The 18,096-nt window shown below is 34.3% G+C and overlaps 1 protein-coding gene across 3 annotated transcripts in view; it reads left to right on the top strand.

Annotated features, from left to right (window-relative positions):
• Positions 1-18,096, top strand: part of ASCC3 (activating signal cointegrator 1 complex subunit 3) — a 222,247-nt gene that overhangs the window by 90,065 nt on the left and 114,086 nt on the right. For all 3 annotated transcript variants that reach the window (XM_039360142.1, XM_039360140.1, XM_039360141.1), the window contains 2 exons: positions 733-909; positions 3,360-3,431. In XM_039360142.1, the coding sequence (XP_039216076.1) occupies positions 733-909; positions 3,360-3,431 (249 nt within the window). The remainder of the gene's footprint in view (positions 1-732; positions 910-3,359; positions 3,432-18,096) is intronic.

Raw genomic sequence — 18,096 nt, 5'->3', positions numbered from 1 at the left:
CCAGTCTCAGTTACCATTGTTAAGAGAAGGCTACCTGTACAAGTAGTCTTCAATTTACAACCCAATCACCTAGCAACTGTTTGAAATTACCACTGATCACTCTTGAGGTCCTTATGATTTGGTTCTTAAGTACCAACAATTGCCCCCCCCCCAGTTCACATGACTGCATATTGGGCACTTGGCAGTCAGCCCACATTTGCAAACATTTGCAGCATTTCACAGTGTTGTGACCACATTTCATGACACTTTTGCCATTTACTTCTGGCTTTTAGACAAACCAGGTCATAGCAGATCATTGGTTCACTCAACAACCATCATGATAGGCAAGCTCCATTCTGGTCCTAAGTCAAGGACTACCTGTATGATTTTCTTTATCAATTAAAGTGCAATATACATTAAATCAATGTGAAATCTTTAATTCAGGGGTCCTCAACCTATGGACTATGGCCTACTAGTGTGTTGTTAGGGGTTTGCAACTGGGACATGGAAACAGCCGACAAGTGTGCAAGCAGCATGCGTGGGTACATACGCTCCATTTGCAGGAGTAGCAGGCACACATGTTGGCTGCTCATACAAATGGAGCTACATGCATGCATTTGCTGACCACTTACGCAAGTCATCCCCTCCCTGCCGCCGGTCCACAAAGCCGGAAACATTGGGGAGCTCTACTTTAATTTATATACTATCTAATAAAGTTAAGATAACTTATTTTTTCCTTTCTTCTTTTTCCAGGTTGAATCTACCCAAAGCATGATTAGGATTTTGGGGCTCTCAGCCACATTACCTAATTATCTTGATGTTGCTACATTTCTGCATGTTAATCCCTATATTGGGTTGTTTTATTTTGATGGTCGTTTTCGACCTGTTCCACTTGGCCAGACATTTATAGGAATCAAGACAACCAATAAGGTAATATTTAATAATGGGATATGAAGTTGAATCCATTTTTCTCAAAAATATGTTTAAGCATGACTATTAAGGAATGTATGGTTCGCAGCTAAAAGGATCCAGATTTAACTTTTGACATTCTACATAAAGTTGCTACCTGAAACCTGAGAAGACGCAAACCATGATAGATAATTTTGATTAGGTTAGAGATAGGAGCACCATGGATCTCTAGATCTATCTTTTGGTGCTTAAGAACTCCATTTGTCCCACCTAATTCCTTTAATAAAAGAATAATCAGAAAAATAATATGCTACAAAGCATTATACCAATCTACAATATAATTATTTTCAGCAAAATATTTCGGCCCCTCAAAGTTATCACTGAGATGTAGAGAATATCCTGTAAATATCACCTAAATATCATCTGATATATGACTGTTTATGACTGGCCATGCTCACCCTGATAGGCAAGTCTTGTGTATATGAGATTAGGGGACTGAGAAAGAAACAGGAATATATCAAAACATTATTAACAATAAGCAGAGAGATATATTTACAGTTTGTTTGTACAGTATGCTTAAAAGTTTGTTAACCCTTTTGAATTTTCATTATTTCTGCATAAGTGTGACCTAAAATATTATCTGTTTCCCATGCAAATCCTAAAACTATATAGTTTTTTCCTTATATTTGCATGAATGTAAGCAATAATACTGTCTAATATTTGTTTTGTTTTCAATAATTACCTAAGTAATTCTGAAAATCTACAGCATCAAAGTTATTGATAGCTTATCTATTGCAAATTGGGAACTCTGACTTACTAGTGAGTCCTTAGCTCAGTTTAAATTTGAATTTGCAACTAGTTCTATAACACTGTACAGAGTACATTGGTAGTACTATGTGAACCTCTTGTTTTCAATTGCTGTGGAATAGAAATGATTTGTGAGATATTGCATTTTTGTAACTGATAGTATTTAGTAATAGAGCAACTGTGCTATGTAGGAAGAATTAGTATTTAGCATTTTTTTTCCTCACTGACGATTCTAGTAATGTTATGCTTCAGTAAGCTTGGAATCAAGAATTCTGTGTAGGTGGTACTGAGTGTGTTTTGTTCTCATTTTTGCATAATTTGTTTATAAAGACAGATGATGTTTTTTATTTCTCCATACACCGGTAGATTATTTATTCAGTGTGGTCATTTACTGGTTTAGTCAGGATGTGCTCTGGACAGAATACCACTTCTGAGTTTGAATCTGCTAGCTTCATTCAACAATATTTCAATAATACATGGAATGAGAACAATCAGAGTTATCAAAAATACTAGCTGGTTTCAGAATGGGCTGAAGCACCTGGGATCACATTGCAAATATCCCCATAAAACAAGAGAGTTTCAAAAATACAGTTATTTTAGCTTTATTAATTATGCAGGCTTTTAGTTAGATAGATCACAAGAAATTGTGGACAGCCCTTAAAAACATGGTTATAACCAGTTCACATCTGCATAGGAAGAATTTATGTGCTGACAGCTAAAGTGGAAATGTGGAATAGCTAATTGATTCAAAATTGAGAAAGGTATGTGCCAAGACTGCATACCGGCCCACTTTCATTTTAACTTATATTGGGAACTTACAATGAGAACTATTTCATTAGAAGAAGTATAATGTGGAATTAAAATTGATGGAAGAAATATTAATCTTAGATTAGATGAACTTAGATAAAGTTTGGTAGCTGGAAGTGAGGAAATCTCAAGGAATCTCTTGCTAAAGGTAAAAGAGAAAAATGGGGAAGGTGATCTACTGATCAGTATTTTTTCTTAAAAACAAAAAAAAAGACCTCAACTACTAGTGCCAATACAACCCAGTTAGCTGAAGGGGGCAGTCTCTTGTCTCTGATCTTTCAGTCATAACGTGACTATGACAGCTGGACCATCAAAAAAATCAGCACCTTTGAAGTCTGAGGCTGGAGAAACTGGTTGAGAGACCATTGATAGCAATAACAAATTAGTCAGTACTAGCTGAAGTAAATTCAGGCAGCTCATTGAAAGCATCAGTAATGAAGCTAAAGCTTATATATTTTAGACATGTAGTGCAAAAAAACGTCAGTGAAGATCCTGATTCATGAAAGAACTGAAGCCAAGACAAAAGGCAAGATTGATAGATATTATCGGTATCAAAAAAGCAGTTCCTAACTGGAGATCATCCTAACTTACTGTTATCAAACGGTCATGAAGGACCAGAAATGACTGAGCAACAGCAACGTTTTCATTTTAAGTTGTGTTTTTTCTTAACCATTAATTTATGTTTGAAAGTAATATATTCTATGTGTTTCTACCACTTATGGAAAGAGAAATACATAATGTCTTTTGTTTACCAAATGGTGGAAATATATGCATTTTAAAAATATGTACCATGTTTAAAAAAATAGATCAAAACCAAGACTATGATTCTAAAATAAAATTTTTGTCCTGAATTTCAGGTACAACAGCTGATTAATATGGATGAAGTTTGTTATGAAAATGTGTTGAAGCAAGTAACAGCTGGGCATCAGGTAAACTTGGCTTATTGTCTTTTATTCAGACTGTATCTGTGTATAACATCATCTAGAACAGGGGTCCCCAATACCCGGTCCATGGACCGGCACAGAGCCGCAGCACTAGGTCACACAAGCAAAGCCGCATCCGCGGTATGCAAGCAGTACATGAAACCACGCCCCCTCTCTCCACGGAACAGTGAGGACAATCAACCAGTGGAATAGCTTGCCTCCAGAAATCCTGGGCATTCCATCACTGGAGATTTTTAAGAAGAGACTAGACTAGGGGTGTCAAATTCACAACATCATGTGACATGCCATTACGTATCGTGACTTTTTCTCCATTCTTGGCAATGGGGTGGGCATGGTTTCAGCATGACGCATCCGGCCCATGGGCTAGCAGTTTGACACCCCTGGACTAGACAGTCACTTGTCTGACATGGTATAGGTTCTTTTGCTTGAACAGGCGGCTGGACTAGAAGACCTCCAAGGTCCCTTCCAGCTCTATTCTGTTCTGTTCTATTCTATTCCATTCCATTCTATTCTATTCTAAGTGGTTCCTGGTGCTCAAAAGTTTGGGGACCTCTGATCTAGAACTTATACTTTGCATATATCAATATTTTGATTTTTCTCAATTCCATTTGGAAATCAGATTAATCATCCTTCTGAAGATTTTGAATAAAGGATGTCTAAAAACAACAGATTGTGTAAGACAGCCTGTGGAATCAAAGATTATAGAATTGAAAAGTAGAATTTCTCATATGTTCTTGTTTTTCTTCTGTAATATTAAAAATATTAACCAATGTACCCTGACCTAATGAAATAATGTATTCTTCTGCAAACAGACTGCATCCTTATTTTAACAAATAAAACACTTAATTGGATTGTGGCCACATAATCCATGGAAAATGAGTGCTCTAACAAACACCTGCAATCTAATAGGGCTGCATGGTGTCTTCTAGTTTATCAGGTTGGTTGCCACAATTCCAGGAAACCCGAGTGGCCAAAATCTTGCCTTTCATTTCTTGATATGGACACACTTTTGTGGCAGACTTGATCAACTGAGACAGCCTAGCTATTTTATAATTCCAATATGTACATACTAGAGAGTGATCCAACCTAAAGTCACTGAATTTCACTTAAGGTTTTTGTGAAGTTTCTAAGATTTGGTTGCTCATATTATTTTCCCTCTGTCCCCAAGGATGCAGAATGCAACATATAGCATCCTATTGTAATGAAGTTGTGTAGTTGTATCCACATTTCTAAATATGAAAAGAGCAGCTGATTTATCAGTTTAGTACTTCATCATCCTATTAGTATCCAGTTATCTTTCATTCAGAGGTATGATATTTGGGAGACCCATTTTAAATTTCCAAAGTTCCCTGGGTAATTTGATCTGTTGGAAAGGAAGAATTCTGCCTACAAATTGGGGTTACCATTATGCTTGCAAATAATGTGATATCTGAGATATGTGAATTTGTATTAAGAGAAATTAAAAGTATATCTATTTTCAGCCTGGTAATTTGGGGAGAAAAGTTAAATACATGAAAACAATATGAGTAATGAAAATTAATTTGATTTCAGGGAATGGAGTCATTACATGAAGAAATGGGAATTATTAAGAAAAATAAAAGCAATAGGCTGTTTTTGGTGTTTGCTTTACCCTATTTTCCACTGATTAAAAAAAGAGGTTGAAAAATACATAACAAAACAATCCAGTTGTTTTTCTTTTCTGGCATAAACCACCTAGACAGTGGTTCCATAATAAAAACTATTCAATTTAATTCAGACGTCAGTTAAAACATGTCTATATTAAAGCAGGGGTGTCCAACTTTGTAGCTGTAAGATGTGTGGACTTCAGCTCCCAGAATTTTTCAGTCAGCCATGGTTGAGATCCTTGAATTAAATGCTATTTCTGAATACAACTGTATTCATTCATTTGGGATATCTGTTCTAGAAACTGATGAACTTTTACCTGCTTCTTCTGTACTCACTTCATATTTAAATGTTGCTTTCTTTCCTTTGAATATCACATTGCTATATTCATCTTCATTTTTTTCTTTGCCTAAAAATGTGTAATTCAGAATAAGTTCCGATACTTTGTAATAAATTATACGTTTGGAATGGCATAAAGACTACCAGAAGAGAACCTAGTGCCGACATAAGGTCTTGTTCATTTTTCTTTTAATCCTTCCTACTTTTCTTCTTTAAAATATGTCCTACGTGTGACCCAAACATTGATAACTAGTGCCTTTGAAAAGCTCCATAAAATGTTCTTGGCATATATTCAGTTAACTTCCTAATTGCATTTTTCTTTAAAAAGAAGAAAGAAGAACATTCTATCTGTCCTTCAGGAAAGCTTGTTCTAATGAGCATTCAGGAGATAATTCTTACTTACTTAACTTTATTGCAGTCATTAACCAGCACCAGAGAATTGGTATTCAAATATTCAAGATATCCAAAACTAAATTGACAATGTCAGGATAGTTAATAAAAGTGCATAAAGACAAAAAATATTGGCTAAAAGACAATGTTAAATCAGAATATGCTAAAAGTCTTGCACAGGCTACACATATACAATAGGAAGAAATTAATTTAACAATTGGGAAAATGTAAAGTTGGAATAGCAGTGTAAAATACAACTACTACACAAATAGGCGCAAATGCACACAAAATGTATATTTGTAAATCAAACAGTAAAATTATCTAAAAGGGATTTAAGCAGTGCTTTTTTTGTTAAAAAAAAAAAGTGCTGGAACTCACACACATCATACAACCTATCTTGCCTACCCTACAAGGTTCCATCCAAAAAAGGTGCCGGAACTCCGTTCTATGACAAAAATAGCCCTGGATTTAAGAATTACATATTTCTCTTATAGACCCCTGTCAAACCCCTGAGAAAAATATGGTACAATGGGTGTTCACTCCAAAGCCAATTTTTTTTTCCAAAAAGTTTTATTAATTTTCTATTATTACATTTGATTAGTGCTTAATAAATATCGTGTGGTCTGGGTTACTTTGTTTGCTTAATAATACAAGTTGCATTCTTAGTCTCTATCCCTTTTTTCCAACCATTGATAAAATAAATTCCATGTTTAAAAATATTCTTTATCTTCTTTCTCTTTGATCCTCAATATAAGTCTGTCCATTTTGGCACAGTCTAATATCTTCTTGATTACCTTTTCATCTAATGGTATTTCTTCATTTTCCAATGCTGAGCAAATACAATCCTCACTGCTGTTAGTACATGTACTGTTAAATATACACTTTGCTTATCAAATTTTTCTGGTATTATACCTAATAAGAAAAGTTCAAGTTTAACAAAGCCAATTGTTAATGCTGAACCTGGGCCATTTTTGGCTATCCATACTTAGGCAGGTTCACTTGCTCTTAATTGTTTGCCTGATTTTGCACAAAATAAGAGGCAACTCAGCTAAGACATTATGTATGAGAGAAAGAGAGTAAAGATAGAACCTCTTTAATAGTTCAAAGAATATATTGTAGATCAGGCATGTCAAACTTGTGACATCACGTGACGTTGCGCAATGTATCAGGACTTTTTCCCCATTGCCGGCAATGGGGTGAGCGTGGTTTCGGCATGACACATTTGGCCCGCGGTCCGGCAGTTTGACATGCCTGTTGTAGATGCAGATAATGAAGTCCTCAGTCTAACAAGATTATGTCTGTAGGTGTGAAATAATAAAAAGTCAGGTTGGATGAATTACCATGTGCCATTCTTGATTTTGGGCCTGATAGTATGTGACAATTCAACAATTATTTTTTATGAACTGGACTATTTTTCATGGATTAGAGTCATTAGGGAAAGGGACATACAAGTATAATAATAAATTTAATATGTTAAAAATAATAATTGAAGTTCTTTTTGCTGAATCAACTATCCAAATATGGCATATTTCTAAACCAATGACTCCAAGTCATTGTTCCAAGTTGTTCTTTACTATATAAACAAATTCATAGGAAAGAACCCGTCAAATCTGTTACTTGCATTATGGAATGAACACTATTTTTTTTTAAACTGCTGCAGTTGTAATATTTTTAACAATATTTGAAAAGTAAGCTCAATGTCAGTCAGATTTAACCAATTGATTGTTATAATGATGGAACCCTTCACTGTAGAAGGGTCTTCAGTTAGAGCCGGATGTTCTGAGGCATCAGACTATAAAATATTAGACCAACATGACATAGGTTCATTAAATGATTCTTTGAAAGATCTAATTGTAGATATGGATAAAAGCACCGAAGAAAACTATAATTCAATAAATTTGACATAGAGGTAGTCCTCGACTTACAATATTCATTTAGTGGCTATTTGAAATTACAGTAGCACTGAAAAAATAACTTAGATGGTTTTTCACACTTACGGCCATTGCAGCATCCCCATAAACATGTGATCAAAATTCGGACACTTGGCAACTGGTTCACATTTATGACTGTTGTTGTGTCCCAAGGTCATGTGATCACCTTTTGCAACCTTCTGACAAGCAAAGTCAATTAACCCTGTTACTAACTTAACAACTTCAGTGATTTATTTAACAACTCTGACATGAAAGGTCGTAAAAATGGGACAAAATTTAATTTAAAAAATGTCTCACTTAGCAACAGAAATTTTAGACTCAGTTGTGGTCATAAGTCAAGGACTACCTGTCCCCATTCCAAAGGTTGATAGTGGGCACATAAGGCCTTCGCTCCATGCTATTTAGTGTTGAGTCATTGTAACTGGCAACTCTGTTAATAATAACCGTAATAATAATCATTATCATCGCACAATTAGCCAGATGTTCAGACTGGATTTTGCATTTTTGTCTACCTATTGAGTCCTTATGAAGGACCTGGGATAGGCAGATGTGGATGTTTGATAATGTCGTCGCAGGATGGAAGCTGTTCCCAGTAAAGCCACCTTTTGCAATTGACTGATGCAAATTTGTCAGTGCCAATGGTGTTCAAGTGGTACTCCAGTTATTTTGGGATTGCACCCAAGGCGCTTATTACTATTGGTACTACCCTTGCTTGCCTTTGCCACAGTCTTTCTATTTCTATTTATAGGTCTTTGTATTTTGTTATCTTCTCTATTTCTTTCTCTTCTGTTCTGCTATCTCCAGACACTGCCATATCCACTATCCTGATGTTTTGTCTTTCTTATTGACAATTGTTAAGTCTGGGGTGTTATATGGCAGTGTCTGTTTGAATTTTAAAGTCCCAGATAATTTAACTTCTTCATTTTCTATGACTTACTTTATTTTATGGTACGGCCAGTTCTTGCTTGCAGGCAAATGATATTTCTTGCAGATCTTCCAATGCACCATTGTTGCTGCTTTATCATGCTGCTGCATGTAGTCAGTCTGTGCGATCTTTTTGCAGCAGCTTACCAGATGGTCTACTGTTTCTTCAGCTTCTTTGCATAGGTGGCACTTACTGTCTATTGCTGTCTTTTCAATTCTGGCTTTGTATGCATTTGTCCTTAAGGCTTGGACATATGCAGCAGAATTAGTCTTTCTTCAACTTTCCTGCTCTTAGCCATTGCCAGGTCTTCTTCTTATCTGCTTTCCCTGCTATTTTTTTAAGGTACTGGCCAAGTAGTGCTTTGTCTTCCCATGCTTTGTTGTTGTTTTTTATTCTTATATTGCCATGAGAAAAACTGTTTATAATGTATTTGTTTAGCCCAAAATAAATCATATCAGAGTTAGTAATAAACTAGTCAAGTAATTAAACGTTTTCTCTTAAAGTATCAGAATATTGCTTATTCATTCAGCTAAGCCTGCCTTTTCATTGTAGCTAATTGTTTTGTTAAAGCAGAAGAGGTAGAGGAGAAATGGCTTTAAATGTATTGTTAATTATCTCACACGCACATACATACACAAACACACCAACTTTACAGCAACTATTTGCATGGTAAAAAAGACTAATAATTATCAATAATTTGTCTTTGTTTATGATAGCATTTTGCTATATATTGTAGGTTAAAAATGCAAATGTATTATTAATACTGACTGGGAAAACAGTAGTCATGCACTTTTTTCCATGCTCAAATCTCATTAGTTTTTTTCTCCAGGATTTATTATGACTCCTTTGCACCTTAAAAACATTATGTCTATAGGCTGTCTTTTATCCATTATTCCCAGCTCTTTTAAAAAGAATAAATGGAATGAAGCTCCATGCATTACTGATACTACGGAATAAATAAAGTAGGAAAGTGGTGCTATTCTGTAAAAGCATACATTACAACAGATGGAGAAAATGTTTTAGCTGTCCTACTCTAGGCTTCTTGGCTTTGAGCTCTTCTTTGCAACTGGGAAATTAAAAATTGGGAATTGAGCCTTTTATTTTTATCCATGTGCTCAAATGAAAGCGAGGTCTTATTTGTAGGTTTCTCTTTGAATTAGTCAATGTATGTATACTAACAGCACTCTTGCTTTACCGTGTTAATTGTTGTTAAGGATAATCTATTTAATACAGAATTAGTTTACTTTTACCATGTGAATTTCTTGAACAGATTTTTTTGTTAAGAAAACGTGGAATTCTGTCCATTCAAATACTTATAGAATCTCTTTTAATTGAAATGTTAAAATTCTTACAAGTTCTTACACTATCCACTGCAGGGAGGTTGGTCCTATTAAATTGGTCATCCCTCAGCAACTGATGGACCCAAAGGAGTGCAGAGGGAGCTGAGGATTTCCCTGTTCATCTGCTGCATGGTCCATTCAAAGCTTTGGTTGCTGCTTAGAATATGAGGGCAGTAGAGACCTTGAATTAGATTACACCTGTGTGATCTCTCTCTTGTGGATCCCATCCCTCCCCATAGTTTATGGAGGAGCCGAGGGAGATGAAACAGGAGAAGAGATATCTAGAGTGTTACTGACACTCAACAAAGGACAAAGTCGACCAAACAGTAAGGGCACAGACTCAAAAAGGAATGATAATAACATATCCAAACAGGAAAGAACCGGGTCTTCAAGACACTTGCTTAAAAGATCCAAGGATTGGGGCAGAACAAATTTCTGGAGTGGTGCCATTGCGGAGGTCAGATGCCACAACAGAGAAGGCACACTTCCTGAGACCCATCAGATGTCTGTCCTTTAAAGGTGAAATCAGAACAAGCCTACTCAATTGATTCTTACAGGGCAAGCAATAACAGTGGGAGAAAGGTAATCCCTGAAAATTCCATGCCCTCTGCTTGAAGTTACCACCAGCACCTTGAATTTCACCTGAAATCACACTGGCAACCAGAAATTACACAAAGTGCTTTAGGCAACTAAGATGTATATTCCTACTGAGCACACTGAGAAATTCCCATGCAGCCATTTTCTGAACTAGTTGCAACTTTAGAAGGGTCTTCAAGGGCAGCCCCATATAGAATGCATAGCAATAGTCCAAACACGATGTAATTAAGGCATAGTGACTGTGAAAATGAAATCATGATCCAAAAAAGGGTGCAGTTGATACACAAGACCAATCTGGACAAAGGTCTTCCTGGCTAGAGCTAGATCTGTTCTTCATGCAGGAGCTAGCTCTCACCCCCACCCTATCCCGCCAAAGTGCACCAGTTCTCCCTCTGGAACTGCAGTTGTATTTATTTATTTATTTATTTTTATTATATTACTTTACAAATAACTTAAGGCAGCAAACATATCCAGTTCCCTGCAGAACAAAGATGGCAGATCTCCAATTCTTAACGATCTGAGAACCCACATCCATCATGTGTGAGACAAGTTTGATTTTAAACCTTTATCCCTCCATCCAGATCTTCACCACCTCCAGGCACTGGAAAAATATTTTAATAGCATTGCTTGTCTACTCAGTGTTGATGGACAATGTATATTAATAATTTATTAATACAAATAGAGTGTAGAATACATTTCCAGTATTGTATCATAAATTATTTTTATCTTCAACCTAAAGTATTGCAAAAATGGTACAAACGTGAACCATGTGAGTTACTGTTCTGTCCCTTTAATTCTGTCTCCCGTAGTACAGTATTTGCAATCAGTCCTTACTGAACAATCACTGAGGGAAAAAATATTTGATGTTATATTATCCTACTTTTAAGATCAAAAGATTTGATGTTGAGTATATGATTGGCCCTCCGGTGGGTGAAAATGGCAAACTAAACATCTCCAAAAGAGCAGAGAGAACACCAAAGTTGGAACGGCAATCAGGTGAGCTTCCTGATCTTGTGGGACTTTTCCCGAGAAAGGAGAAAGCTAAGAGATTGCCCAAATGTGCTCCAGGAAGCCTGCAGAGACTGAAAGGATTCTGTGGACACCTTGTAGTAAGGGCAGGCAGGAGTCGTGGAAAGAATCAGGCTTGCATCTCAGTGAAGCCTTTTAAAGGACATTGGATCTGACCAAATTCTATTTCTTAAGTCACTTTGGATTGTCATTGTCATTATCAGTCATTCAGTCCTGTCTGACCCTCGACCCATCTATGGATCAGCAATCTGTATGCCCCTCTATCTCACACCACTTCCTTCAGATCCCCCTTTGGATTTGATTATATCTATTTAATTATATCTTTGGGTTACAACTAATTAAATGCTGAAGGAATCTTTAGAGCAGCAGCTTAAGACTATCTGGTCAGTGATCCATAGCCCATGACATATTTAATAGAAAAAGATCAAGACTTAAAAAAAAAATTAACTTGCAGCAAAGTTGTCCAGATGTCAAATTCCAAGTATTGGATAGATAATTCAAGAGAATATTATCATCTGAATAATGTAGATTTTGTCTTATAAATTATATTTATATAATACAGTACTATACAGTATATAATACAGTACTTTCTCCCAAAACCTAGTAAATGTATGTATGTAAACAATGTACATATTTCTGTTTCTGTGAAGGGGTTGTCATTATTTTAAAAAAGCAATAAAGGATAATAAGAAATACGAAAAGGGGGGGAAATTAGCTAAAGTTGTCTTTTGCAAATTAAGACAGAGTGAAATGGCCACTTGTAGAGAAGCAATAAAGAGGGAAGAAGAGGGTTGTTTACTGATCAACCAGTTGGGATTACATCTGAGATTTTACAGAGGTTGTTTGAAGATACGGGAAAGATTGTCACAATATATGTAACAGCATAAGTGAAATTGGTGAAGTTGGAAAAAAGAATGAATAAAAAAGTGATGAATTTGGAGGAAAGAGTGAATAAGAAATGTGAAAAATTAGCAATACAGATTAAAAATGAGAAAATTAAATTAAAAAATAAAAATTTGGGAAATGACTGAAGCAATAAGCCAATAAATAGAAAAAGATTTAGATTTGGCTCCATTACGATTGAGAGGGAAGTAATTTTGCTTGAAATTAAGGACAGTCCAAGAAGAACTGTAAGGGATAGGGTAGTTCAGACTTTTATAATTTTTTGGAATGGGGCAAAGGAGATGGAAGCAGAAATGGATTAACATCCACAGAATTAATACAAGATACACCAAATTGAGAAATGTCTCAAGAGACATATTAGTACATTTTTTTTTTTTGGTAGAGGACAAGAGACCAGATTCTGTAACTCTTGATTTCAAAGTTAAAGATAAGTAATTCAAATGTAATCCTACAGAAAGAAATAACCATTACTATAAGAGAAAGATATACCCTGCTGACTGACAAAACAGAAGAAGATACCATTTAGGTGGGCTAAATTGGAAGGAGAGATTTTGACTTTTAAACAGAAGATTATTTTGTCTTAATTCAATTGAAAACACAAGATTTTTTTTTGAAACACAGAAAATTGAACTAGAGCAAATACAAATAGAAGGAACTACACCGTTAATATCAAAGGAAACTGGGTAAGATACTATTTCATTAGGCACCAGAGGTATTAGACATTTCAAAATTTTTAAATTGATAGGTTAGCCATTTTAAACATGGAGTTCAAATGCCTAAAGTAGGAATATAAATGTGGCAAATACCCTCCCACAGAAGAAAAAAATTTTATTGTTTAAATAAATTAAAGTTGTAATTTATTTACAAGAAACACATATAAAAAGAAAGATAAAAAAAATTAATGTATGAAAACTTAGGAGTGGAATTTTATGAAGTTATTTTGTATATGAATCCACAATTGCAACTAAAATATTATCTGATGAAGGCAGATTTGTGGGAGTGTAGATTAATTTAATAAGTGGCAAGTTAAAGGGTTTAAATTCCAAACAAAAATAAATGTGCATTTTTCAATGGAAAAATGAATGGAGATGCTATATGAAAGTTGGCACTTAATAGGAGATTAATTTGGTCCAACTATAGAACATTAACAAAACAGATCTAAATGATGCAAGGCAAACTACCAAAAATATTATTTGAAATAATGGGTAATCTTGAATTGATTGATATATGGAGACATAAAAATGGTGATGCTAAAGAATATATTTTTCAGAAAGACATTGATTTTAATTTGGAATAGACATGTTTTGGCTTTCAAAAAGTTTGGACACTTGTGTTAATAAAGCTAAAATATTGCCAAAAAATTTTTCTGGCCATAATCCAGTGACTTTAATATACAAGAAAAAAGCTAGAACTTGAAGACTAAATGAAATATTACTAATGGTGAATTAATAGTGGAAGAATGTAAAAAGAATTTTTGAGAAGAACCTCAGTAAGAATAGTGATATTAAAACAGTATGGAATGCCAGCAAAGCATTCATGTGAGGACAATTTATTCAGCAGAACAATAAATTTGAACAAAAAATAGACAAAAAATAGAAAGGATTCTAAGTGATATAAAGGTAAAGGAGGATGAACTAATGAGATCTCCAGGGAGAAGAAATAGCTTATTTCAAATTAAAGTCTTATAGTATTAATGTTCTATGTTAATGGTGAGAGAGATGGAAATAAAATTGAATTTTCTTAAATAAATTTTGAGTCAGCAAATAACACAGGGGAATGGATTGGAAAGGAAAGGGAAAAGAAAATTTACAAAACAAGAAAACCATGGTGAATATTCAAGAATATTTCATCAGTAGCATATATTGCACAAACAAAAGAAATTTCAACAAGGGAAGAATTTTTAAAAAAACAAAGTCTACCAAACTTAACAGATGCCCAAACATGAATGATGAGTGGACCAATAATAAAAAAAGAAATTTGGATTGCTATAAGGAGATAAATAAAGGTAGAGTCCCTTACAGATTATCTTCTTCTTTTCAAGTTCTTTTGAAGGTGAACTTTTATTACCTATGCAAAATATTGTGAACTCCATTTTAGATAATAAGATACTGGACAGTTAAATTGGAGCATATATAGCACTGATTATTAAAGAAGAATAATTTTTGACTTTGCCAAAGAAAATAAATAAAGGCCAATATTATTACTCAGTAATGATTATTAGATATTCTTGATGATTTTAGCTGAAAGATGGAAAAATGTTTTACAACATTTTATCCATGAAGACCAATGGTAGTTTTTTGCCTAAGAGTCAATTAAGAGATAAGAGAACCAATTTGTTGTAGTGGTTAATGTACTTTTGCTCAGTCCAACTGACCTCATAAAGTTGATGCTATGGGGAAAATAGAAGGAAGAAGTATGTTCGCCACCCTGAATTACTTATAAAAATAATAACAGCATTTTAAAAAAATACATAATATTAGAAATGTTCTTAATGTATTAGAGCACTTTGACTAACCATGTAAAACAAACTACCTTAATATTTCTTGATGTTTAGAAAGCTTTTGACCATTTAAACTAAAGTTTTCTGTTTCAAATTTTTGGAAAATACAGATTTTGGAGAAAACTTTATTATATGGGTGATATATACTTGCTTTGGTACAACAAAACAAGGACATACATAGCTACTGAAATGGCAGTGGTATCAGAATGGGAAGAAAACTATGGTTAGTTCACATTTTATTGAATCTAATATAGAATGAAAAGGGAAACACAATAGACAATGCCAGTATGAGAAAAAATGAAAATAAATATTTAGCAACATTATTCAAGAATACATATTACATTGATTAATCCATTAATTAGGAAACTCAACCTAGACTGGATTTGCATGTGGCTGTGAATATTGATGTAACGATCAACAGAGTGTCTTGCTTTTGGAGTACGGTATGTTTGCAAATACTTAGGTTAAACATAGGTGTTATTACTGATGGTTAGACATGATTGGTTTGATTTTTTTAATCAAAGATGTAATATCTTAAGTCCATAAATCATAGCAATGGAACATTGTAATTTTATTGTGAGTCTTGATTTATCTTTTGTTCTAATAAGTACTTCTATTTAGTGCATTTATTATATTTTAATATGCATGTTTGTAAGACATGTGAAAGAGCCTTTCTTGGAAAGTAAGGTGAAATATTTTTCATTCTATTTAATAATTCTGTTAGCGTGCTAAAATTCAAATTTGTAACTTATGTCAAATTAAAATCAGGAGATTGTGGCATTTTTGTTATGTTTATAACATGTCATTCATCCTCAGGTAATTTCTGAATAATATCCAAATTAAAGATGAGTTCCCAGCAGCTGTTTTATCTAAATCACCACTGACAATATGAGCTAGTAATGCTGTGCCTGTAGATTTTTCTAAATACCCTATATTTTTTTGTAGAAAATTATAATGAAGCTTTGTAGCAAGTAAATGTCCAAATCAGTAGGCATTTGTATGCTGTTCTCCCAAGTTGGCAAGTGGATCAGCCAGAGAAAAGACACCTGGATAAATCAGCTGACACAGAGCTTGCTGCAATTTATATGCCTTAGCAAATGTTGAAGAGCAGGTCTGTAAATCCAAACAACAAGGAGTAAAATTTACACAGCATAATGAATAAAGATTTCTTGCTTACCAGCTAACTATTTTATGGGACTGAAAGGAAATGGGGCTGTAACTTGTAAAGAGTGTACTTTGGGTGGCTAGGTACCAAGATTCTAAGGGAAGATTTTGGAATTCAGAGAGGTTGAAGGAAGTTCACAGTTAAAAAGATGTTCATCATTTACAACGAGCATGAATAATGTTGTAATGGAAAAGGGTTCAAAGCTGATGTCAAGTTTTGAAATAAATGTTCTTAGATTATTATTCCATTAACAAGTTGCATACATGGGTCAAAAATATAAATATTAATCCTGTTTAATTTTGAGGCTACTTATTAAAAATATGACCTATGAGCTCAATTTCAGATTTTTCAGTGGTATTTTCTCATCTGTATTCATGGAAGTGTGGAGTATGTCTGCACACATGCTCAATTCTCTCTCCATTTCAGATTCCATCACAAAAGTAAAATATATGTTCATTTATATTAGAAGCACTAAGCTATCAGGGTCTCAAGTGTCTGGCGTAAGGTTACAGTCGGGAAAACAGACGTGGAAAGGGATTGAAGGAAAGTGGTTTTCTTACACTTCTGCTATGCCAATCCTCCAAAATAATTATCCTTATATATGGATGCCCTACTAGATAGAAAAAGCTACAGTGTGGGGAGAGGATTTCTAAAATTTGAATAAAAGCATTAACCATTAATGGGAACTCCATAGTACCACCTCTGACTCTGAAATTAGCTTTTCAGGAAAATGCCACAGAAGTCATATACAGTATAGCCTAACATCTCTGTGCACGTTTGCAAAAACAATCCCTAGTTATAAGTCATCTATTCATTTAAATAAAAGATCAAGTATATTGTAGCATAAATATTTCTCTGATGCTTCTTTTTTGTTTCCACGTGTAAAATAACACTTTTACTTTGTTTATTTTATACCAGCAATCAGCAAAACAAGTAATTAAAGGCAACTATTTCCCATCTTCATAGATCTCTGTGCAGTGTTTGATTCCATAAAGAGAAACATTTGTGGAAGAAATTGGCCATTTTAAATGTGGCACTCACAATTTTACTTATACGCTCTACTCAGACACTCACTTCAAAACATGTAGAGGCGTAAATGATTCTTTAACTCAGAGTATACCTGCCCATAAATTTATTACACAGGATTCTATTCTACTCCAAGGTTTTTTAACCTCTATATCAACAATAGTGTAGAATTCCTGTATGCTTAAGATACTGATATGCTAAATATCCATGACCTTATCTATTTATTAATATATAAGATAAAGCTGATAGATAGGAGAAAACTTTCACTGGGACAACAGCTGTACTGTTAATATAAAGCTGGAGTATCACTATAACAATACAGCAGAAGTATTCGTGTCATACAGTTACAAAGATTTTGACTGAATTTTCAAGCCTCTTGGGGTACTTGTGAAGATAGCTGGTTCCTACAGATATTCAAACTGCCCTGTTTTATGTTCCAAAGTTAATATTTATATTCACCATCCTGGAAGCATTTCAAACTTGAAACATTTCTGCTTCGGTTTTAAGATGCACATTTTGAGCTGGGAGTGGAATGTTTCAAATTCAAAATAAAATCTTGCAGATTTGAAATGTTTTGCACACTTCTACCTCCTATCAGTCAAAAAGATCACATTCAGAAGAGAATTTTAGTGGAAGTTATGTAATTGATGTTTTAAGTAGTAGGAGCCTTTGTTCTCATGCAGTGTAAAATAATTTAGAGATGAGTTGTACACCATAGCACTCAAAACTGAATTTCTGTCATATATTTGTAAAGAGATTTTTGAAATGTTTTAGTTTAAAATGGCTTCTTCTTATAAAAAATATCATTGTGGTATTATTTCTTTACACCAATGAACTAATTAAAAAACAACATTTTCTCCACCCACCCAATATTCTGTAGTG

This window comes from Crotalus tigris, unplaced genomic scaffold, assembly GCF_016545835.1.
Source record: "Crotalus tigris isolate CLP2741 ecotype Arizona unplaced genomic scaffold, ASM1654583v1 scf7180000019156.414591, whole genome shotgun sequence".
Classification (NCBI taxonomy): domain Eukaryota; kingdom Metazoa; phylum Chordata; class Lepidosauria; order Squamata; family Viperidae; genus Crotalus; species Crotalus tigris.
The sequence above is the reverse complement of the archived record's forward strand: the minus strand, read 5'-3'. Positions and strand labels throughout refer to the sequence as shown.